At 36.3% G+C, this 25,380-nt stretch overlaps 1 protein-coding gene across 1 annotated transcript; it reads right to left on the bottom strand.

The window, feature by feature from the left end:
* Positions 1–944: 944 nt before the first annotated feature.
* LOC121426083 (histone acetyltransferase KAT2A-like) lies at positions 945–21,021 on the bottom strand. Its single transcript, XM_041622231.1, has 17 exons — positions 20,774–21,021; positions 18,251–18,386; positions 16,450–16,595; positions 15,791–15,880; positions 15,246–15,427; positions 14,158–14,349; positions 13,502–13,785; positions 12,492–12,557; positions 11,254–11,327; positions 10,562–10,770; positions 9,659–9,785; positions 8,195–8,305; positions 7,086–7,229; positions 6,395–6,509; positions 5,782–5,882; positions 4,408–4,492; positions 945–3,872 (listed from the first exon to the last, which is right to left on the bottom strand). The coding sequence occupies exons 1-17, from the start codon at positions 20,966–20,968 to the stop codon at positions 3,679–3,681; spliced, it is 2,451 nt and encodes an 816-aa protein (XP_041478165.1). The 5' UTR covers positions 20,969–21,021; the 3' UTR covers positions 945–3,678.
* Positions 21,022–25,380: the final 4,359 nt, after the last annotated feature.

The raw sequence follows: 25,380 nt of genomic DNA, 5'->3' as shown, positions 1-25,380 counted from the left end.
GACGACTGTTTTTACAAAATATTACTAAATTCAAATTCAATTACTTTGTTATCTGATTTTGATGAAATTTTCTGCATTTTGCTCAGTGAATTCTTATCTATTCATTAAGCTATAAATACTTTCAGTCTGGACCATCCCTTTAATGATCAATGATTTCATGATCCAGAGAGAAAAGTAGGACTTTATTAGGCCATGTTTATATGCATCTGTGTGTGGATGTGGGTGTGTGTGTTTTCAACCACAATCTAGGATACTAATCTGACATATCTAATGCAAATCAAGGACACCCCTTCATCCATGTATTTGTCCTCAGTTTGGTGAATATCGCAAAGAAATGCAAATAGACGAGTTCATATGCAAATAGCAGTAAATTAAGTTAATGCTTTGAATCCTGTAGGTGTTTCATAAAGCTTATGAGCGACTGGTATCCTTTCTTGTGGAAAATGATACACACCATATTTCCATTGGGGTCGATTTAGTTCCTAAGAAAGGATCACTAGTCATTTGTAAACAGTTGAATCTACGAAACACTCACCAGGGGGAGTTTTATAAAGCTGTTCCTAATGTGAGAGTGATTTCAAGAATGACCGGCGAAACTTTATGCGCTAAACCGTCGACAATGAACATTTTGTTGTATTCCATTTACCATAAGAAAGTATCACCAGTCGTTCTTAAAGTTGCTCTTAACTTACAAACAGCTTTCTAAAACAGCTACCTTTTAATGCACTCTGTGTCATTCACAGCAGTTTTCCAGCATTTCTCATTCGTTAGTTGAATGTGAGTAATACAGGGGTGTGAGTGATCACAAATTAAGAGCTGATAAAAGCTGAAGAGTGTTGAAAATTAGCAAATAATAACTGACATTTGTGTTACGGGGCCCTGGTCACAATAAAATGCTACAGTGAAGACAGCAGCAGACAAAGGTAAAGGCAAAAACTGATCTCTCATTTTCTACAAAATCAATAATTTATTTCATCTCCTTCTAACCCATTACACTCGCGTGAAATGCGTTTCTGACAATATATACATAGTATACAATATACATTCTAACAATTTCCAAACATTCAATGTGACATGAGCCTGCGATATAATGACTTAGTTTAGCTATAGAGTTGTAAATGTAGGACTATCAAAGTGTGGAGAAACTAAAAGGATGATCTACACTGTAAAACTAAAGTGTTATACACAACACCACCACTGACCATTCGATGTTCTGAGAGGGCCAAACCACAAGGTGTTGAAAATACTGTACACTGGCATTTGAACATAACACTAAATACATATTGTGTATTGAATGTAACACTGGTGTAAAATGCTTTGTATAGTCCACTCACAACACCAGCAGTGTAGTTTTAGCACCACTCTTTTCATTGTATAAGATCTGCTTACTGAAAAATTCATCATTCACAGAGAATTTACAGATAAATTAAGGAGCTCCAAGTGGTACATTAACGATACGACACAAAGCATCAAATTAAAAGTATTCAGGTCACAGGTATTCCTCTAACAATTCATGTCTTCTTCAATGTACTGGGAAAAAATGTGCATCATATGTTTTACTACTAAGGCACTTTTTAGCTTAAACAGATCTTTAACAAAATACTATAAGAAATACTATAGAAATTATACAATGAATAAATTTGGCAATGTTTATTCCAAGCAAAACATTCTTTATTCAAATCTCAAATACATCACTGTGCAAATATTTTTTTTCTTCAATTTTACATATTCAAATCCTTGTTGGTCCATCATGATATGTTGGCTAAATTATTCTGATTCAGAATGCATAATTGCTTAGAAATGAGCAAGATAAGCATGGCAGTCCTGTTGAGTGATAGGTAACACTCATTGCCTTATGTGCGTATCTGCGCTGACCAGCTTTGGTATGATCTTTTCAACACAATTTTCAAGATCACAAACTTGGTTTTACAAACATAAATACAATAGATGTAGATCTTTGATGATGTAGTGACAATTGACCTTCATTTTACAGAACTACTTACACTCTTTGTTGTTTTTTGCAAACAGATGATATTAGCTTCATACTCACCCTATGGATGTGCTGTGTCTGCAATCACTCAAATGCTATTAGGAAAAAATATCATAGATAGCAATAGCATACAGAAGAAAACATAGGTAAAGTCACCCAAATCATGTAAAATATTCCCCCATATGAGAAAGTAATGGTAAAAATGTTATTTTCTCGGAGAATGGCAGCCATCTTGGATTTTTTCCCCTCAGACCAAGACCAAAAGTATTGTAATTTCATGTTGCGATAGGGTAAAATGAACACATAAAAACTATTCCCTAAGCAAAATCACCCATTTATGACCCACTCCCACTTATATTCCCAATTGTTTGATCAACAAAATACTGCACATCATCAGTTAAATCATGCTAAAAGAAGATGCACTCTATTGTGTAACAATAAATTAGATTGCATGTAACTTAAAGTGTCTGCATTTAAGCATGATTTTAAGTCAACTCTTTGTAAACAACCTTCAGAACCTCGACTGCATCCTATAAGTATCTCTCATAAAGTATTGGGCAGAGATCCTGTGAAGTATCTTTGACAATGCTGCCGTACTTTGGCAAAAGGAAGCAAGTAACATTTGTTGTAAATGAGCAACGTGTGTTCGTCATTTACATAGGTGTCAATGCAATTTAACAACAGATTTTCTTCAATGTCTTTCCATAGAACGATCATTACTTCCCCAAATTTTGCCTCAACGTGCAAGATACAAAGGGTGTTTCAGAAACAATACTCAAGTTTGACTGATGCATCACTTGCTTCCTTCTGCCAAAGTTGGTCAGAATGGCTTTCCTGCTTTCGCCAATGTTGTCTAAAGTATGCAGAAGTGGAAGGATTTAGGATTAGCATTAAAAAGATGTTGGCAGGATTCCTGATGGAAGGAATGGCCCCCATTTTTCTGTTAAAGTGTCTCACAATTTGTCTATCTGAAAGGGTGCAACCATGATGTTCTTGAATTTGAGGAAGTCCATTGATATTACCATAATTCTTTATTTTCTACAGCACTTTTCAGTCTTCTGACAATTCATCCATTCTTTCAAAGAAATAGTACCAGGAGGAAGGAATTCCTTCACTGCTGTGAGCACTTTAAAAGGCAGCCCCCCAAAGCGGATGTAATATCAGAATACCTTGGACACAATATCTGGCAGATATGCGCACAAAAAAATCCAACATTGTTCCCAGACGTTCTTGAAGCTCTGGCATAAAACTAAGAATTTAAATCGAAACCCATACCGCCTCCAAATTCCTTTGTGTCAAGATGAAAAAAAATATATGGGGCAGAGACTCCTGTTGAACTAAGCCAGGACTACATGTGTACATGTACATATTTAAGTTTCTGACTTAAACCACTTAGTTGGTATACATCCTCACTGCACCTGTGTATCATAGCAAACCATTAAGTGCTTGCTTACGTCGAGACCAGATGCGTACCAAGACATGTATCACCTGTGGAAAGGTTATCAACATGTAGCTGGTACTGTCATTCATCGTGAAGACTGATCAGGCTGTTCTTCTAGAAGGGAAACACGTATTTCCAGTTCCCAGTACAGATTTATTCAGGATCAGTCATCACTTTCAAGGTCAATAAGCATTTCAACTGAAACTGGTATATACTGCACCCCTCTGCATCCTAGATGTAATTCGCTTCATTTGTCTACGATACCAAGTTCTTTGATCTTATTGAGAAAGAAACGTTCTAGTGTATTTGCACAGCGAACGTATTCCGTATCGGCAGCATTGTACGCTCTACAGTTGCTGAAGATCCGTTGCATGTCGGCGATGAACAGCTTCCGTGAGCTGTAGTACTTTCCTTTGAACCTTTCAGTCATTGTCTTCAAATCTGCACATAAGAATAAAAGCACAAAAACTTTCTTCAAATGTCTCTTAGAATGCAGGAATATTTGAATCCCAGTATTTTCTTTCAATAAACTAAAACAAATCATTATGGTAAGGAAGACTTATACGATAATGTCTATGCCCCCCAAAAATAATGTTCTTAAATGACAGAATCATGAGCTTTCATTATTTACATTATTGATGGTAACATCCTACAAATGCAAACTTTGCATGATAATGTTAAGTCAATTATAATCATCTTTCAATTGTTAAAATCTCCTGAATGCAAAGTTTGAATTTTTAAAAATGGAGGGATTCAGAGAGCAGCAATATTTTCAGATAGCCTGATTTTACCTCTCCAAAATGTAAACCCACTTTTACAAAAAACAACTTCATGAAACACCATCCGGACAGCTCTTGGTGTTGAAAAACTAAGCTGAAAAGCACAGCTGTACATGTCCAGTTATTACTACAGTCACTGTCATTCATCTCACAAATCCTTTCATAAATTACTCACTCAACAAACTCTCTCAACTTACCCATAGGATACTTGATATGTTCATAGTAATCAGGAGCTTCATTCTTCTCAACAGGTTTCAAGAAAGGCCATGCACTGTTGTGATTCTGTCAACAAAACAAAGGTCCACAAATTAGTAGTCAATAAACAAGAAGAATTCGCCATTCCTAAATCCTAAAGCCCACTTTTTATCTCTCGAAGATATTACTTAATTCAAAGAGATCTTGTTTGAATAAATATGTGAATTTCCACATCCGTTGCATATGCAAGAATGATATTCCCTCTGACAAAATAAATCTGAAAAATAGCCAAGGGTCACTAGGTCAACGGTAAAGTCCGAGGCGCCCCGGTCGAGGTTACAAGCTCTTGCATAGTAAAGAAATCAAAAGTGATTTTTCAAGGTGAATCTGCATGATAGTTTTATAATTTGACTTAAAAAGCAGTAAAAAAAAACAGCACGAGAAGAGCTAAATAAAGATATTCAGGCACAAGTTTTTTAAGGGCTTCATTTTTACAACAAATCATAGACACAGGAAACAAATGGAACCTTGCAGCTCAGATTTTTGAAAGTCAAATTAATTTTAACCACACAAAACTTGCAAACAGTCATCCCAAGTACTTAGGAATCCAATAGACTGAATTGGAATGACCCTGGCATGTTGAGATCACATTCATTAGGTATTGACTGAGGTGACTTTTCTATAATATAAAATCAATCCTTGATAAAATTTACTGCAATATTTCTGCAGCCTTATGCTGTATTCCACCATAAAAAAATGGAGTTCTTGAAAATAACTGAAACACCACTTACAAAATCCACTACATAAAATTAAATAGTTAAATCAAGTAACTTTAAATATAAGATTTTTCATATTTAACTCTTCATGCGTTCACCTGTAAACCCCCTGTGTGTTGCATTATTTTAGGGTCTCATTCACATTTGTGCCATGAGTCACAGACTCTTAACAATAAACCTGGCCATGGTATTGTTTGTGATGAGGGTTTATTGATTTTATCCTCTCATTTTTCAATGAACTTCCTGGCTGTGATCAGGATGTATTGATTTTTTGGGAAAACTCAACGATTCTGTAATTCTGTAAATTTGTAAACTGCGATAATCCGTCGAACGCTAAACTAATGTCGCACAAGCGATCGATTGATCGGTACACATGTACGGTATACAAAAACGTCAGGCTATACATTGTAGCTAGGCACGCTCCGGGGCAATGCAATTGTTCGAAAAACAATGGGACAGGGGACGTCTATGGGAAATGTGTGGTTGTGCAAAAATGCGAACGAAACGCATGAAGAGTTAATGCAAAATGTTATTAAAAAATTGTACTATATTCGCATGTATCATGCAGTGGGCTTTAGATTGTGAATGACACCTACTAACCTTAACAGCGGTCAAGACTGTCTTGAATGCTGACTGGACCTGTTCTTCAGTCAGTGGAGTGACCTTTGGTTTCTCTCTGACCGGTCTCCATCCAGCTTCGACTGGGAAATAACAATCATAGTACATTACAGAGTTAAGAATTAGACAGGAGTTTGTGATTCATACAAGCTTTTTATTCCTACAAGGATATTTTTGACATAAAACATTTCATGTGGCAGAATTTAGCAAACTGCTATGCAATACAAGGAGTGTAATTTCCTGAAGACAATTCAATAAAGTGTGTAAATACAACCGCAATGTGCAGCACCTTCCTGACGTGGGCACCGTAACACAAAGGTTAGCGATCAATTGCTAAATGAAATGGCCTATCAAGATCCTTGTTGCATGCACATTTTGCTAAGTAGACTGACTATGAACCAATCAGAATTGTTCTTTGAAATTAGCGATCAATCTTTGAGTTACGGGACCATGGTCTCCTCTTCCTATTTCATATGAAAAGATGTAATGCTCTTGAATCATCATTCCTTGGAAAGTTAATTAACTGAATTTAAATGGAGATAAATGGGGATACAACATGAAAAAAAGATGAATATTTGATGGAATTGGCCTTTACCTAATCCTGGAATGCTCTCCATAGGTATCTGTCTAACACCTTCTTTGAAGCATGTCAATCCAGGATACACCTTCCTCTCTTCTTGCTGTTTCATTTCTATTAATTTCTTTACAATCTACAATGAAACAAAAATCATAAAATGTCACAAGTCTGTGAAATTATTTACAAAAACCAACATAAATGAGGCCCTATCTTGAAAATCATTCATTATCATGACTATGAATAAAAGGTATTTCTACACAATATCTGTTAGGAAACAGATAAGATCACAGTGATTTGCACAGATGACGCATACATGCATGACTGTACATCATATATATAAAACTCTTTGAATGGAAACATTCTAGATGGCTTTTCTGTTGTGATTGGATAAAGGATTAATCACAACAGTTTGTTTTTATAAGCAAAAGATACGCAGTAATCGGTCCATCAAAACTTAAATTACTCTTTAATATCAAGGCCATGCTTTATTAAAGTTTCCAATTACAGCATCTCTGGCAATAGCTACCACTAACATGCTATCAGTAAAAGGTTAAAATAATCAAGGATTCTAAAAAAAAATATCAATGACAGTTACTATTGATACCAAAGTTGGCATCATTGTTTTTACGTTTTAAGCAAAGTAACTTGTCTGATATAACAATATCATCAGCCATTTCAAGGGTTTTTTTTTTATGAGAAGTCACATCACCTTCTTCTGTCTGTGTATAATGAGAGAGAACTCAGTGTGTGGTATACGTGGGTTGAGCTGACATCCCATGAGTGTGGCGCCCTCATAGTCCTTGATGTAACCAGCGTAACTAGACTTGGGTATCTTGATGTCTTTTGAGAAACCCTATAAGGAAAAAATATTAAATGAATGAGTGAACAATAAATTGAGAGCAGGGTCCTGTATTAACACTAAGAAGATCGATTGATCATATAATTAATTTTCACGATTAATTGCATGTTGTGGTCATTGCTATAAATCATTAAGGTGATTTATAAAGATGATGGGTCCCTGGGCTGTTAAGTACAATCTAGATTGAGAGCATTGGTTATCATTATTATTATTATTATTTGTTTGGCGTCACATGTGCCTGGGAGGCGAAAAGCGAACTGAATCACTATGACCCGCAGGTCTCTCCTCCCGATATAACTGATCGGGGGGAATGCAGGTGGACCACTACACCAGGGTTTCCCCCTACTCTTATACGAATAGTGCAGTGGGTTCTTAACGTGCAAAGGTGGTGACTCTCCTCTACACGGGGCCTCCATTTAACGTCCTATCCGAGGGACGGAGTGTTTTCCATTGTAACATAGCCTGCATCTATGAAACATGGGAGAGACGTTTACACACAACGCACTGGCTTCAGTCATCCGCCCGGGGTGGACTCGAACCCACGATCTTTGGTTCGACGGGCAGACGCGTTACCGACTGAGCCAACACCACTCTCCAAAGGAGGACCTAGAAATCATATGGCCTCAACTAAATGTATGCCTCAATATGGTATTTATCACAAAAGATTATAGATGAGAATATTCATGAGTCTTGCAAAGTAATTGATCTCACTTGTATCGTCAATGGGATGGAGTTTAATGGACAAACATCCCCTAAAACATTATTACATATATAACAAAACAAAATCAAGAGCATTGGTTTTAAGAATCTGTCCTTTTAAATTATACAGTTTTACAATAATAAATTAATTACCAGGGTCAAAAGAGCACTTATAATTTGGAAATTACATTTGTTCCACCCCCCACTAAAATTCCCTACTAAATACAGCCAGCACGACTCAAGCTTATTCCTATGCTTACCTGTTTTTTGAAGTATCCTATTGCAAATTCATCAGCGAATGTGAGAAAATGAAGAACACCATGTTTGACATGGTAATCTTTGAGATGATTCATTAGATGTGTGCCATAGCCCTACAAATAGAGAAATATACACCTTAAACATACTTACGCAGAATTGGCAAAGATGATACATAGAAAAAAATATACACCTTGACTTGACACCTACTTATAGCAGCATTAGAAAGGATACCAAAGCATTCAAGATTACCACAAAAGTAAATAGCAAACCTTAATCAAAACAGATTAGCAGGTTTCATTGTATGGCCCGTATTTGTATAAAGTCTACTATAGCTTGGGCCACTGTCAAACTCTGACTCTGTGCTAAAATTACGAGTAGCCCCCCAAAAATCTAGAATTGTTTATATCCTACATGTATATTTATTATGTTTACTATTTGTTTCCTCTTGCTTTAATGATGAAGAAAGATACAACAGTTGACATCCCCAGACAGTTACAAGGAGTGCCAAATGATTTGATAAACTGAACATGTAAATAGAGATTTGTGTCACACTTGACTTAATTCAACCAAAACTTTAATAATTCAACCAAAACTTTAAATCGAGTATCATATTCAAACCCAGGTTCAGACAAATGGGCCTATGACTTTACCATTGGAATGTATAACATATCTAATCATCCAATTTATACAAATAATGAATGTTTATGAGTCCAATGTACAGAATACTTCACAAGGTGAAAGGTGATGATCCATTGGACTCGGCGTAGCTGAGTTGAATGAATTATTTTATCTTTCACCAAGTGAAATATTCCGTCCATGCATGAATGATAAAAACATTCATTATTTTTTTCATATGACATCTAAAAATAGACCCTTGTCACTTTAAAATTCATGATTTTGGAAGCAAAAGTGTACACAGCGTGGTCTGTAGAATGCACTCGGGTAAATTGTTGCATACTGCAAAATAGTGTAAATGCAAGTGCAGGTGATCTAGATGAGCGTGCAATGGACAAAATTTAAAAATGAATGGATCCAAACTTGCACTTTATGATCGAAATCAAATGACCAGTTAAAATGACAAGAATCTATATATGTGTAGTAGTAATATAAATGTTGCTGATGCAATTATCTTTCTGTTAACTTCCTACAGCGGCCAATTTGAAATGGCAAACACGTATAATTCACAAAACAAGATTTGAAGAATAAACAGCAGCAAATAAATCCTGATAATTGCTCTATAGATAAATGAATCACACACAAAAATGAATGAGACAAAGGTCTGTCAATGACACTTTTTAAAATGTATTCATACATTTATCTCAAAGGGAGCATTTCATGAAGAGCTTTGTCTATGATATCCACTGATATATGTTATAAGCTACTGTAAATGCTTGCACCTGATTGCTGAGAGCAGATTAAGTGAAAATCACCCAGAAAACTCTTCATGCAATGCTCTCCATGCATACCTTGACTTGTTCATTAGAAGTGACTGCACAGAAGACAATTTCTGTGAATCCTTGAGTTGGAAACATTCTGAAACAAACACCACCTATCACTCTGTTCTCCTTCACTAGTGCTAGCGTTTTGTGTTTCCTGGAAGAGAAAGAGACGGAAGAATTTGTAGTTTCATCATCAACATTATCATCATTATCATCGTCATCATTACAATCAACATTAACCACTTGACTGCGTAGCACGTAATCTTACGTACTGGGCGAGCGTACGATCTGTGCGAGGCACGTAATATTACGTGCTTGACCTATCTTCTGTTTGAGGCGTCAGCACCGCGCTGTTAATACCCCTACGATGAAAACAGCGCGTGTATATCACATTTCAGACTATGGACACCAGATGGCGCTATTCCACAAAAGATATCGAAACTTTTGCAGTGATTTATAAATGATTGTATGCACTCTGCCATAGTAAAAGTGTACAACGCTCAGCTCAAAATGGCGACTCGCAGTGGAGAAGTGAATCAGAATGATTTAAACGAAACTTTTGACGATAGGAGTGATAAATTTAGTGAAAGATCTGGGTCAGAAGGGGAGGATGATTTTTTTTAATGGATATTGGAAATAGTGATGAGGGAAGTGATGTGATTATTCAGAATTTTTTCCCCCAAGTTGCTGTCGGTTGTAGTCCCAAATAGATCTAACTTGTTAGTCCCATTCAGTAGCACCAGCGGGGGTCAGTGCGTATTACAGCCTATAGCAGTCAAGGGGTTAATATCACTACCCGCATTCCCATTTTCAAACCAATCAAACCCAGTCCAAAAATACCACTGTCATCTACACGACCAACAGTACAAATAAAAACACAAATACTGGCCCCTCCCCACCTGCATCCAAGATCCCAGTCAGTAGACTTACGTATCAAACACAAGACGGGTGATGTATTCCTTTGGCATCCTTGGCAGCTGATGTGAGAAGACATTCTGGAGACCCACCAACCAAATAAGTGTTTGTCTTGATGGTTTGCGTGTGACTGAATTCCCAATAACATGGAATTCTATTACTCCTTTCCTCTCTTCATTCCTGGCAGCTTCATCACGGGCAGAATGGGCAGCAAATAGGTTACCCTGATAAATAAAAGACAAAGTTCATATTAGGGCTGCGCCATATCTAATATTAGGGAAGTTGATTTTCCCCAAATATTTGTAATTAATCAGCATTGATTATCTAACATAATCATATCAGACACAGACATTGTCTAAAGGCTAAAGATATGGTTGTAAAGAATGGTAAAGCTGCATGGCTTCGAGCCTTTCTTGAGGATGGCCAAGAAAGATTCATAATGCAAGCAGGTCTCTGTAAGTCATACCCAAATTGAATCATATCCTTGACCAAGGACACACACACTTTTCTCTCTCCTTTGCCCATCACTAATATCACTTTAATAAGATATACATGTACCATTTATGAGGCACTGATTATCTAGCTTCCTTTTCATTGGCACACCGAATATTAAAGTGGCTTTAGTCACAGCAGCTATGAAAATGGATAAGAATCAAACTAATATTCACTGCTTCATAGAATGCTTTAGAAAGTGTTTTTGAACCTACCTCTGGGCCTACCATGGCAGCAGGGTCAGTAACCGTTGATAGCACTTCACTTAGAATATTATCTGGAATATCCTCTACAAGATACAGGAGATAAAATTGATTTGTTCATGTAAAAAATGAAATATAAAAAATATAATTATAAGGTATGGTATAAAACAATACAATGAAATGCAAAAAAAGAGAAAAATTGTGACATCACCATTTCATTGAGTATTCTACAGACAATGGAGGAGAGCTACTGTGAAAGTCTTTAATGGGATTCCTCCTAATAACTCAGCACAGAATTTTGGTGGGGTACCTGATACCAATACTCCTCAAATTTGAAATTTTATGTACAAAGTATTTACATTCATTCAATAATCATAGGTTAGTAACAATGTTGACTCAGGGCAATTCCACGATAACACGGTGATGCTTTGAAACACATATCGTCGCATGCACCACGAACCGTCCTCTCTGCACACTTCGATGCGAAAGTTACTTTTGCAGAAAACGCATTTAAAGAAAAGTTTTTTTAAACCAGCAATAAGTGCACTTACAAGGAGAGCAAATTGTTTACCAGTGTCTTCGTTAAAAAGTTCAGGTTCCAAAGTTTCATCCTGTATCTTTATATTTTCTTGAAGTTAATTATTTACGCCACAGTGGGCAACGTAACAGAGAGGACGGTTCGTGGTGCCGGCAAAGATAAAGTGCGCTTAACTTTCGCATCGAAGTGCGCAGAGAGGGTTCGTGGTGTGCGCGACGATATGTAATACTAGAGATTTAACTTTTGTCATCCATCTCCCTGTATGACTACCATCACAAGTAACATTAAAAAAGCACTGAATGAATAAACAATTACAATATTAATTAGGACATATATTTTTAAATGTTTCTGACCAAACTCTGTGAAATTAAAGAACATTTCAAAAAGTGGCTATCCTCATCATCGGATGTAATAAAGACTTGATAATAATAATTCAAATGAATAAGAAAAAAAATATTAATTAACATGATGATGATGGCATATAATGTGTATGGCTGTACTATAACACTGTGACTTCCGAACTGCATGTACAAAACATATGGAGAATCTTGTCATCTTCAGAACTCATAGTATTATCCTCAATGTGCTATGTATCAAACATAATTACATGTATGTTCAGGTAATATTCTGCATCAGTGTGTGTGTGAGACACTTGAAGTAGAAACAAGGTAAAATAAAGATGGTTTGATTACAAATAATTAAAATATTTTACCTTCTAGTCTTTGTCTCTTGATTTCTTCCTCAGTCGGCATGTCATCTAGTTTACGTTTATCATTCGCTGAAAAAAAAATAATTTGAAAATGAAAGGGATAATGACTATATGCATTTTCTACTATGACTTCAAGTATTTCTACTTTGATTGTATGTATTTTCATATCAATTCAACTCAATAAAGGAACAAATCAGCTGAAGGAACAAATCAACAATTTATTTTGTATCAAAAAGGCTTATAACCATACTTTATGAATTTTCAAGTATGGCTAAAAATAGTTTGATTGTATGGTTAATTATCATAACAACTCAACTCAATAACAGAAGAAATCAGTACACAGTACAAAATATCACAACCACACAGTAAGGCTCAAAATATTAACATAAGGACATTCATGCAGTTTTGGACTGATGCTGAAATAAGGAATTAATTTCATGATTTGCTATTTTTTTCCTACTATACATAAACAAACACTGATTTGTTAATTATGAGGTTTTGACTCACAAATAACATCACCACAAAATAAGCTCCCCAGTGGTATGCTTCACAATATAATAATACAACAGACACCGAACCGATTAAGTCAATATTATGCTTGTTTATTTGCAGCTATTCATAAAACTTGGGTATTGATTTTGGGGTTAATGTTATGCTATCATACACAATGGGTGATTGCAAATTTGGTGTTTACCTTTTGGTGTTGGTATTAGATAATTTCTAAATGAGTAGAACACCAAAAGTAGAATATGATCCTGTCAAGTGACTCACTAGGTGTTGAGCTATCAGTTTTTGTGATCTGGATTATTTGTGTAATCTCAGAATAGGCATTGGAGCTAGGAAAAAAATGTGCTTTCAACAACACCTGAATCGAAATCACAAAATTATCTAATAATTCAAATCATAGAAATCAAAATCCAATAATAATTTGCTTAAGTTTATGCTACAGGGTCCAGATCTTATTCACGAGTGAATTTTAAAAGAAAAAAATTATTCCACTTTTTGATTCCTACCTTGAGTAGCAGCGAGAGCACTTAATCTTGCCGCTCTCCTTACGTTAACCAACCCCGGACTGAGGTTAAAGGACGTATGACCATCTGACATAGAGGGCGCACCAGTAGTGGTGGTTGTCACAGTGATACGACCAAGTGCTTGGGCAGAGGGATCAGAAGAATCTTCAAGTTCAGTGTTGCCCTCCGGTGAGGCCAAGGGTACAGCTCCTTGGACAGGGGTAAACTCTGGGTCCCAGATAGGTGAATTACTGTCATATGCTTCTTCTTCTAACATTGACAGGAATCTACACAAACACAAACCACTAGATAGATCTAAAATGACGCACTAGATGATCATCTTCTTGATTTTTAACAGATAATATACAGTAGATTAAAACAATTGCAACAAAACTTATCAAACTAGTAGAATAATAGGTTGGAAAATCCACAAACACCAGCAGTAGTCAGTGCACAGGCAATGATATGACAATTATATATTTAATTAATATAATAGAAAAGCTGTGTTTCAGGATTCAAGTTGAGAAGTTCACCCACGATTGACTTGCATATATATGCTTTCACAGTACTTGAGGCCACTGCTCCCTACATAGATGAAAACAGAAATCTAGAAATTGCATAAATTACCGCAGTAGAAAGAACTAATGAAATGATTTTACCTTGGAAAATGGGTTAGGACTAGGTTACGTTTCTCTGCAGGCATATTGTCCTTCTCAGAGCGCAACATATCTAGGACCTGTCGCCTCATCGCAGGGAAGACAGTCTTCAGAAGCGTTCGACCAAAGATATCTGTTGGTTCATGATGCTGTAGGCTATCACAGAATGATGGCACATGACAGTAGCACAGCCACCTGAAGAAGAAAAACAGATCAGGGTTAAAGGAAGTGAAAGAAGGAACAATTAAGTATGGTCAACACTGTGGCTGCATTTATCAACTTTCCCCAGTTAAAAATGAGTTTTCAAAAACCTTTACAAACAAGTTTTTATAAAGAAATGTGTTTCCGTCTCATTTCTTTGCACCATTTGACCAAAAGGATGATCCTCTCTTTAGACTAGGGGCTGTGTACTTAAGCGATAACAGGTGGTGGAAATGGGAGGTGAAAAAGGGTGATACAAGCGCCTTTCCAATACCTATACTTTATCTTCCGGTAAGAAACATTTCTGGCACTTGTTTGGCATTGCACACATTTCTCTTTTTAATTGTTCTTATGGGCTGTTGCCATCCTAAAATGATGAAAAATGGCCCATGACGGCCACATACGAAAACCATAATTAAATAAATAGTACAAGGTTTTACATCAAGCTAATCAAATATGAATTAACAATATTCTTATCCATATTCTGTCTATGTTGGGAGCTACAGAGAATGTGTTGGCAGGGAGTGAATTCTACAGCCGAGCCATCCTTGGTATGATTGATGATAGATGAAGAGAAGTGTCTGACTTTGGGACAGTGACTCTGCAGGGGGGAGGTGGCAGCTGTAGTAGAGCGTGTCAAACAGACATTGAGGGCCAAGGGGGGAAGAAATCCAGACATCTCGAAAGATGGTTTCAGGAAGAAGTGATGGTAGACAGTACAGAGAAATGCAGAACTTCCTCCAGTGCTCAAGCGGTTAAAGCCCAACCTTGGGTCTTCAATTCTCAGGAGGCAGAATGATTTCCACCGTAACCTTTCAAAAAGAGCAAGTACACTGAAGCCTGCTCCAGCCGATTTGAAAAAGGCTATTGAAACCAAACACTGAACTGACCTTGTGTAGGTAACCTTGTAAGCACCTGCTTCATCTAGCTGTGCTCTTTGCTTCCTAGCAGTGGGTGTTTCAAGTTTCCAATGGTTCATACAGTGAAGGAACATCTTAGCAAGGTCATACATCGTCATCCAATCCTTGTGGACCAGGTGACCAAACTTGTAGTGGACAAAATTGGATACCCCCTGTAGAAAGAGTACAAGAGGGAGAAACATTTAAGGTGAAGGAAGGAGAGACATGGAGGGGAGAAAAAGGTGAAGGAAACACATTGATCAATAAACCATAAAACTGATTCATGCCTCATTCATAACTCAATTTATATCTTCCTGTTACATTTAGTTCAACATCAAGATATCCACATACATGAAGGAGACCTACAAATTAGCGCACAGACAGAAAATGTTGCGCAAGGGGACAAGGGACACGTAAAAGACAAGAGAGGCAACAATTGATAGTAAATTTAAAAACTTCAGTTACTACTACCAATAAGACATTCATGCAGTATACAAGTGTACTATAAAGTCAAATGAGTAATCTCTGGAGCTTACCTTTGCAATGCTTGGTTTCTCAAAAGGAGGTCGACCTAAAGGACCTTCTACTGATGGTGAGTTCATCTGCAGAATACATTTCCTCAGGAGCTGGACAAGAAATACATCAAAAAAAATTATGAGTCAAGTACGTTTTACATTTTTAAACATATGAAAATCTTTTTTAAGCTTGTTAACATCATGAAAAGAGCATAAAAAAGGGTAAATTAATTTTTGTGCAAATATTCACTGCTGAATGATACACACTGTATAAGCAAAAACAACAACAAATTGAAAAATTAGACAACATTTTTACATTTTATTTCAACTGCCCAGATCTGAAATCCTGCCCTTGCCAAACTTCTATCATCAACGATAAAATCGCAACCATTCCAGCTTCTGTAGTTGCCCAACAGATGGCGGTGCTAATTTTTTTTTTACCTGATTGCTAAGAAAGCACGAATGCTTGTAAGCAAGTAACCAGAAGACTGACGGCTAAAGGTCTTCTCTGAGGGACCTGGTAATGAGGATTGATGCCTTACGAAAGGGCACTAGTGGGAATCAAACCCAAGTGACAGGAATCCAACCCCCCCCTAAAGACTGAGTTATCTTGCCTCCTCATTAAGTTTTCATTCAGCACTGACACATTTCTGAATACAGAAGAATGTAGTGAACTATACCTTGAACAAATGAAAGTAGACCTGCTTTGTATCGGCATCTTCTTCCTTATGGACAGACATGAACAGGTGTTCGACATCCACTACGATGCCCAGGAGTCTGTCAATCTCCTCCTCAGCAACATCCTCTAGATGGGATACATGTTCCGCTGGAAGAAATTGTTCATACATGGTTATTATCCGTGCCTCATGAATGCTTTATCATTATTATTATTGTTATTATTTACCATTATTATTATTATTACTTTTCTCATTATTATTACTATCATTATTATTATTATAATTATTATCATCATTATCATTATCATTAGATTGACCAATATCATGAATGGCTATTTTCTTTATCATGCTATGATAATCATGATATGAACAGATGTGTACATCCCCTAAGCCCTCACAGTATAAAGCCTTAAAAAACATGTTGGAGCCTACCAATGTCAGTGATAAGGGACTTTCAATAGCAAAAAAAGCCAGTTTGAGTGGGCACCCAAGCAATCATCTTGTTGTCTTTGGTTAATGCAGGGTCTTTGTGTATGGAAGATTCACTATACTTATGTTTGGACTATGGAACATTTTAAAAAATCTAAAGGACTCAATGGAGCACTGAACATAAAGTAGGCCTACTGATATATCTAATGAAATAAATGCAAAGTTTAAATGAATGACATACATAGCGTCAGTGACTTTACTAACAGGCTCAAACTTAATTTTCGGTCAAATTTTTTTAATTCATTTTTTTTAATATTCTGAAAGCCTGTGGTTCTATCTATTGATTTGCCAAATATCAGATCAAATGTCATATTATTTAAAGAATAAGAGCATATTTAATTTTCTGACGAACTGGCTCAACCCCTCCTTTGATTTTATGAAGTGGTTCTAACGATACTTTGTGTAGTATAAAGTCTGTGGAATGGCGAGGTCAGGTCAAAGACCCGACCTTGATGCTGCCCATTTGCAGCGCGTATGTGGCTTGAGCAAGGTTTGTGCCTCTAAAAACTCATGTGAGTGGCATAAATTATTTTACAAACTGGCTCAAACCATGGTTTGTGCTGCTAAAAAAACAGTGCGCATGGTGTGCATGATTTTACGAAGTGACTCAAACCCTGTTTTGGGTCAAATTAGCAGCTTCTGAAATGCATTCATGCAATTCATTTCAAATATTGAGAAAATAAATATGAATTGCAGACAAAATTTAAGTATATTATTAAAGAATAGAATGTATGCTTTAAAATGATAAATTCATAAATAATGATCTGCTCTCTTTCAAACTACAAAGTTATAAGGGACTGAAAAAAAATTTACTTTGAACGCGATTATCTCGAAATCATGTTTTGGAGACCAGCCGAGGTTTGAACCAGTTCGTACAATCGCTGACAATATGTACATGTATTACAGTACATTGACCTTAAGAACACCGGGGCAGGGAGTGGGTATGTCTACTTCTTCCAGGGCTCAAATTAACCCCAGGCCATCTGAGGTTGTGGCATCCACCTAGTTGCCCTCCAAATAATTATAGACTAAAGCCATAAAGGCCAAAAGAATTGCCCTTTTAGCCCAAAGTCTTGGTGCCCTGTGGAAATTCAGTTCATGTGTTCCAAAGAAAAGTACATTTAATGCCTTTCTTAATGAACATGGATACCCCTAAAGTGATCACTACAGTCAAATTGACTGATTGCCAAATAAAAAGAAGAACCCTCCCTTCCATTCCTTTCAGTGTCATAATGGCCTTGCCCCTATGAATCTTAATTCAAGCCCTGTTCCTCCTTGTTGTTAAAACTTAATGAATAGATGGGATCATACTTACCAAGTTGGTGGCCACAGCTCTTACATGGGTCTGATCTACTAGCCAATGGGGTTGTTATATCCAGTCTAGCTGGTTGTGTTGGTGTAGGAGGTGGGTTAGGATTCTTCCAACCATTGCACTTGCATGCTTCATCTGCCTGCGAACAAAAGACAACAAAATAGGCCTACTGGTTATCTTCATCTAACATGCACAATCACAAGTCTGGTGTGGCCTTGTTTATGGGGATATTTTTTTTCACTTACCCCTGTGGGACATACATGTAGACAGCAAAACTTTATGGGAATTGAGAGTGCTAACAATTGATTCAGTGACCTCAATTCCCCCAAGTTGACTATTTTTCACGACTTGCCATTTTTCAATAATCTTGTTATGAAAAATGATATGGTTAAGATTGACTAGCGCACTTGATTGGTATATAGGCACTTGACAAGCGAATGACTTTCCAAGATTTCTTGTGTGGAGAAATCGTTGAATACTGAGACAGTCCCTGTAAACTGTGACAATCCCAAATTTCTGACCAGTGCCTCTACTGCAAATTAACGGTGCATTTAACAGTACTACTAGTCTACATGTAATGTTAGCTAATGATAAACAAGCTTTTTGAAAATCCTTGCTCTCCTCTTCTGATTTCTAGCTCTGTCCTGCACCTGCTTTATTATAATATTTTTCTTGGCCTAACGTTAAGAAGAGACTCTAGGCAAAGAGATCTATCAACTAGATCATGAGATGTATACATGTACCTTGTCTTGTCTTTCTGTTAATGCCAACAATCATGGTATTTATTATCAATAATGGCATATGAACGTCTCTAGGAATATCCGTAGTTTCTGGGGATTTTTTCAACAATCGCGAGCCCGCACTTCCAATTCTCTCCTTATTCAGGCACGTAGTGTTTTGTCAAGTTTTTAATCTTTAAAGGGGAATGAAACCTTTGGAACAAATAGGCTTGTGTAGAAAAAGAAAAATCAAAGAATAAGAATAAAGAAAGTTTGAGAAAAATCGGACAAATAATGAGAAAGTTAAGAGCATTTGAATATTGCAATCACTAATGCTATGGAGATCCTCCCATTGGCAATGCGACAAGGATGTGTGATGTCACTGATGAACAACTTTCCCTTTGGTGGACTATAAAATACCCTCAAAATGTCTCTGTTTGCTTTTTCTTATGATGATACAAACTTTCTATCCATGATGTATTCTTAAAAAAAAAGTATTACATGCCCTCATGTAGAAAGAACACATGTATGATCTATGGATAGATGTGATAAAAGAGGCAATTCAAGTGAAATATATACTAAAGTAATGGGTAGAGTTGTTCACAAGTGACATCACACATCTTTGTCGCATTGCCAATTTGCTATCTCCATAGGATTAGTGATCACTATATTCAAATGCTCATAACTTTCTCATTATTTGTCCGATTTCTCTCAAACTTTTGTTGATCTGTTTCTTTGACTTTTCTGTTTTCACACAAGCTATGTTGTTCCAATGGTTTCATTCTCCTTTAATTCAGGTACTTATATTATCTTCAACATTGGCCCACATTTTCGTCAGACTCTAATCTTTTAAAGTTCCTTTTGGTGCTACGAAATATGAAATAAAAGATCGAAAATCTATGTTAGTGATGATTTCTTCCTTATTTTATCCAAATATTTTACCAGATAGAAAAACTGGCAGATGTACATTGCTGCCTTTTACGTTTGTTGAATGAAGCTCTTATCAAGGCTTTCTGATTAGAATTTTTGATATGCGAGCGACAAGTTCCAAGAAGTGCAACGCAACGGCACAAATAGCCATATACAGCGACTGGTAAAGACATCTGTAACTATAAAGGATGATTATAACATTCAAGATGGCAATTTACGATGACTGTTGAAAGGTTCAAAGGTGACTATGTTTTGATCATCATTTGAAGCGAATTAGCGGTAACTGCAGTCTAAAGACTTAAGTGCGAAATTTCTTAATTTTAGATATTTCCTTGTCAAGTTGGATATAATTCTAATTTCTTTTTTGTAAATGAGATACATGTAGGTCCTACTATATTTTTTGTACAAAAACAATACATTGGCTTTTTTTATGTCATGTATATGTACAGGCCTCCATCGACTTAAGAAGTTCAGTCTATGTAGTGAGAGAAGCCAATATAATAACACACAATTCAGCAGAACAAATTTACAAAAGTACAATTAGATTTTCTACACTACAAAGTTCAAAGTCGCTTTTTTGCCTTTATTTTTTGTTAATGTTGTTGGACTAAAAATTTACCAAACGTCATTCAAGATTGACTTGACGGTTGACCAAATCTTCTAAAATGCTTTCTCTTCTTCTCTCTCTAATTATTTCATTGGTCCATATTTCTTTATCTCTCTTTTAAATTAGAAATGAAGAAGGGTCTATTGAAGACAAGAAAAGGACACAGAGTTATACTACTACTACTACACAAGTTTACAACTTACAGGAAAACAGACGCATGGGACCGTGATGAGTGAAATTATAACAAAGAGCTTGAGCTTTATTAATTACCTTACACGACGAGTAAACACCTAATTTTTCCAACTTCTTCGTTCGTGGAAAACTTCGTACTTGAGATTTCCGTTGAGCATTTCTTTGAAGGTTGACAGACCTTGTAATTTCTGTTGGACTCAGCTGAGATCCTGAAGAACGCCGAGATTCTGTGGCCGAACCAACAACGGCGCTTTGTTCTTCCACGGCAGCCATGATTCTTCTCTCAGGCCAGCAAAACCGTTCGCCAATGCAATATAGCGCCTCTTACTCCGCCTGCGCTGCCTGAGCAGCGGGGCGGTTGGCACCCTGGCCCTCCTGACTGCAAGCTAAACTCCCACAAGGCTTTAAGTTTAATTTTACTTCCTTTATTTACAGCCCAATAAAAGGACCTTTTTAAAACGAAAATCTCATTTTGTGATAGATCTTGACCTAATATAATAGAATATAGTATGATATTCCACCCTTTCCTTGCTTTTATTTTTTTTTACTTATATTTTGCTTTCTTTCTAATTCTAGCTTTCTTAATTAGCTTTCTTAATTCTTTCTTATTTATTGGCTTTAATTCTTTCTTCCTTTCTTTCTTTCTGTGATAATCGAAATGCTCCGACTCTGTGACATCGAAATATTTAAAAGTATTCATTGCTATGTATTTGCCACTGAACTCAATGTCAACCCTTGTTCATGTTTGTATATAATTTGTGTTTGATTGATTGATTGCATTTATTCGTTTTCATTCAAAAATTTAACAAAAGTGACTAAAGCATAACACAAAAAGGGAACCCACTGGAAAGCAAAACTTGTTGGTATGGGTACCCTGCAATGAATAGTTAATTAAAGTATATCTTTGATCAATGAAATTCAATTCGTAAATTATAGGTTTGTACAATATGAAAAAGAATACAAGTGGGGTCAAGTTTTTATGTTTACTCTCTAAGTTAACAGAAAAAAATATTATGATAGGCCTATATCAGCTGTCTGAGTTCAGGAGTGTGAACAGACAATCACTTGGACAAGACAGGACGAATACTAAAAAAAACACAAAGACAAAAACGGCACACACACAAACAAAAACAAAACAGGACAAGACAGCAAAAAAAGGAAAAGAAACAAAACGGCACACACACACACACACAAACAAAAACAGAACAGGACAAGACAGCAAAAAAAAAGAAACAAAACAAAACACACTACACTACAAAACATAGACGGACGGAAAGATTATAAAAGCAATATAACTAGACATAAAAAGATGATAGGAAGATCTGAGAAAAAAAGAAATGTGAGAGGAGAGGGAGAAGGAGAAGAAGGAAGAAAATAAGAAGGGAAGAAGAACAAAAGAGGTGGTAGCTGCTAACACAGAAATGTTTCATTCTGGGGTTTATACTCAAGGATAAAAAAATTCTTTAACCGACTGAAACTTAAATGTGTTGGTTTGTTACGTAATGATTTCATAAGGGAGTTCCATTGTTTTGTAAAAATGATGTTTTATTCAAGAGAATGAATGGTTCTAGCTCTTGGTGGATGAAAACCCCGGCGGACCTAGTAGGATCATGATGAATATCGACATAGTAAACATGGAATAAAAAATATTTGGAAGTTCATTTTTTTCTCACCTATACATGAGTTTTCCGAGATTGTATCGATACAAGTCACCAATCTTCAAAATATTACATTTATAGAAAGTTCGTCAGCGTGTGAACGAAAATCAGCATGACAAGTAATACGAATAGCCTTTTCTGCAAATGTAAAATTCTGTTCAGGAAACAATTTTGTTTAAAAGTCTTCCCTTCACCTTCTTTTTCATAATTTACAAAACATTATGAAAGATTTCTGCCTAAATGAGACAGAAAATCGTGTACAACTCTTGAACGCACACACAGGTCACGGAGTGACCCTGAGTGCAAACAGCTGACTGTGTTACAACGTAGGGGTGATACATTTTCGCAAAAGGTGTGATCAAACTCACTGGAGGGACTTTAATTCACTTAAAACAAAGAAATGTGTACTACATGTAGTACTCCTGTTGAATGCTCTGATGAAAATTATATGAGTTTCACATTCATTTGAACGGGTGGACAAGATTATTGTATATATCGAGTGCATTATCCATAAATCATACTACCATTGCGACCCCTGCCCGGCCGATGGTTCAGGCATGACGATCCTGAGTGACGTCACCGATAGAGACCACAAATGCCAGGACAGCCTATTCGACAACTAACTTCATCTAGTAAAAAACACGTATTGAAGATATCCAATGGGAAAATGGCTTTCATTTTCATGAAATATACATTCCGTTCCTCAATAAATCTTTAACCCCGTCGTTAACTGCCCATTCATTCTCGAGCAATGGGGGAATGAATACAGAGTGTCTCAAAGTTTGTATGAAAAAAGGTGCATTTTCCATAGAACTTCTGCCAAAAAGCAATGCGTAAGGGAAAGATTAGCCCCAAAACACGAATAGATGAGTTAATCAAATGGAATGAATCATGAAAATCAGTGAAATATAGTTTCTCCTGTACTCATTACTGAATACCCCGACTTGATACGATTAATTTTTCCCCCTCTCCATCAACTTTTAAGAAAAAGGGTGCATATTTTCATAAAAATATCATGTGTTATATCGACGGACGCCCGTGCGTACGAGCAGGAGGAAGCCAAATGTCTCATATTTTTCATAATGTTTTTTCCCCTCAGACGTTTATTTAGATACGCAGCTCTATATGTATCCAGTTTCAGATCAGAATATTAAAAATTTTCTGCTCACGCTTTTCGCTCGCATCATCTATTTGGTTATATACTTTATACCGTTAATGATTTCAAAAAGTGCATAGAACGTTACTTTTTTAGGCCAGAACGTCAATAAATTTTCAGCTCGCGCTTCGCGATCCCATTATTTAATCATTGTCTTAATGGCTAACTGCAAAATGTCATAAAAATTTCTAAGATTAGTGGAAGACTTTGAAAATGATTTTAAAAATCATTCATGTCACTATACAGAGCACATTTTAAAAATCAATTTGTAAATTAAACAAAACAATGAAAGTTCGATTTCCGAGCTGAAATATGTTATTTATATTGACTTCAAAATTTGATATTTATAAGCTCCATATATTGAGCACGATATCAATCACCTAAAAAGGAATGCGAGCGCTCGCAGTAATTATCTAGTTATACACGCATGTCACGTTCACAAACATTGCCCAGAATGTTGATTTTCAGGATAAAATACATGAAATTTCAAAATTGTTTAGCTCGCACTTCGCGCTCACACTATTTAAATAGGGCTTATGAAATTATTGCACACTTAAGTTGTTTATAAGAACATTGCTAAGAAATTACTGTTAGGACATGGGCGTTTTGCCCACCCCCCCCCCCCCCCCAAAAAAAAAAGAAAATCACGATCAAGATAAAAAAGAAAAAAGAGAGAAAAGGAAAGGGATAAGGGTGAAATGTAATATTTTTTCCAAATATTATGTCAAAATATATCACGAACTTGGATTTTTGTAATAAAAATGGCAAAAATTTGCTTGCTCGCGTAACTTATTAAGTTTACGCGATACGCCATATAAGGCAAGCCCCCTCAAAATTGTTGGCTTATTATGCCACTGGGACAACTCCTTCAAAGAAACTGTCTAATGTATTGCAGCTAGGAGAGCATTGACATATGGAGCGTTGCAAGAATTGCGATATATAATTGTTGCAAGCCTTAATCAAAATAGTATGTCATGCAATAATTACAAATTTGTGATAGATTGCTAATTTGCTTTAAGAAACAATGAGTGCAATCTGATTTGCTACAGATAAAATTGATCAGTCAATCATAACATTGCAACAGAATATCTGCGATTGATTGCAAATATATTCTTGCAACACAATACTCACAGTATAAGATTAGATGTTATTTGGTTGGATCGAAGCTCCTACATGCCCTAGAACCACAGTGCAGTCGCCGCCCCCACCATAACACACCTGCTGTTTATTTTTGGTTGGTTGAATTTTGGCTGTGCTTATATATCTGCTACTTGTAATTTGAATATATTAAGTGTTTTTCTAACTGTATTATTATCATTGTACAAGTACGAAGAATCGAAAGTGGAAGATATGCTATCATGTTCAAGTTTGAAAAGAATTTATCTATACGAAAATCGATAAAAAGAACAGTGGAGGGTAGTCCGTTTCAGTTAAAAAACTGTTTTACAACGGAGCCCTCCACGAATAAAAGAAACATAAACATGATAAGAAAAGCAAAACATAGTAAATGACAAGTATTCTATCCATAATGGAACTGCGAACACTGAATGAATCCTTTTCGCCCTCTGCACATTTTATGGAGGGCAGAATTTCAATATTACCCTTTAAAAATCTTCTGCATTATAACATTCATACCTACCCTTTGTCAAATATTTGCTTTGCGAGAATATGTAGCTGAACCATAAACATACGCTTTAACAAACACATTGTTATAAATGCGGTATCATGCTCATGGTCATAATGCAAGCGACTTTATCGCATAATTTTGTAAAGCGAAGCCATCCTCTATATCCGGCTTATGATATGTACTTGTTACAAAGTGGAATTATCGGCCGTGCTTGTCGACCAGGTCAAAGGTGTTATCATTTGCT

The sequence above is a fragment of the Lytechinus variegatus genome, chromosome 13 (genome assembly GCF_018143015.1).
Source record: "Lytechinus variegatus isolate NC3 chromosome 13, Lvar_3.0, whole genome shotgun sequence".
NCBI classification, from domain to species: domain Eukaryota; kingdom Metazoa; phylum Echinodermata; class Echinoidea; order Temnopleuroida; family Toxopneustidae; genus Lytechinus; species Lytechinus variegatus.
This window is presented reverse-complemented; position numbering and strand designations above follow the sequence as displayed.

Excerpts from the sequence above, each read along its gene's own strand:
- LOC121426083 (XM_041622231.1), bottom strand. The coding sequence starts at position 20,968 with ATGGCTGCCGTGGAAGAACAAAGCGCCGTTGTTGGTTCGGCCACAGAA. Across the intron at positions 13,786-14,157 it reads GTCCTAACCCATTTTCCAAG|ATTCCTGTCAATGTTAGAAG; the intron begins GTAAAATCATTT and ends GTGTTTGTGTAG. Across the intron at positions 10,771-11,253 it reads CTGCCATGGTAGGCCCAGAG|GGTAACCTATTTGCTGCCCA; the intron begins GTAGGTTCAAAA and ends TTTATTTATCAG.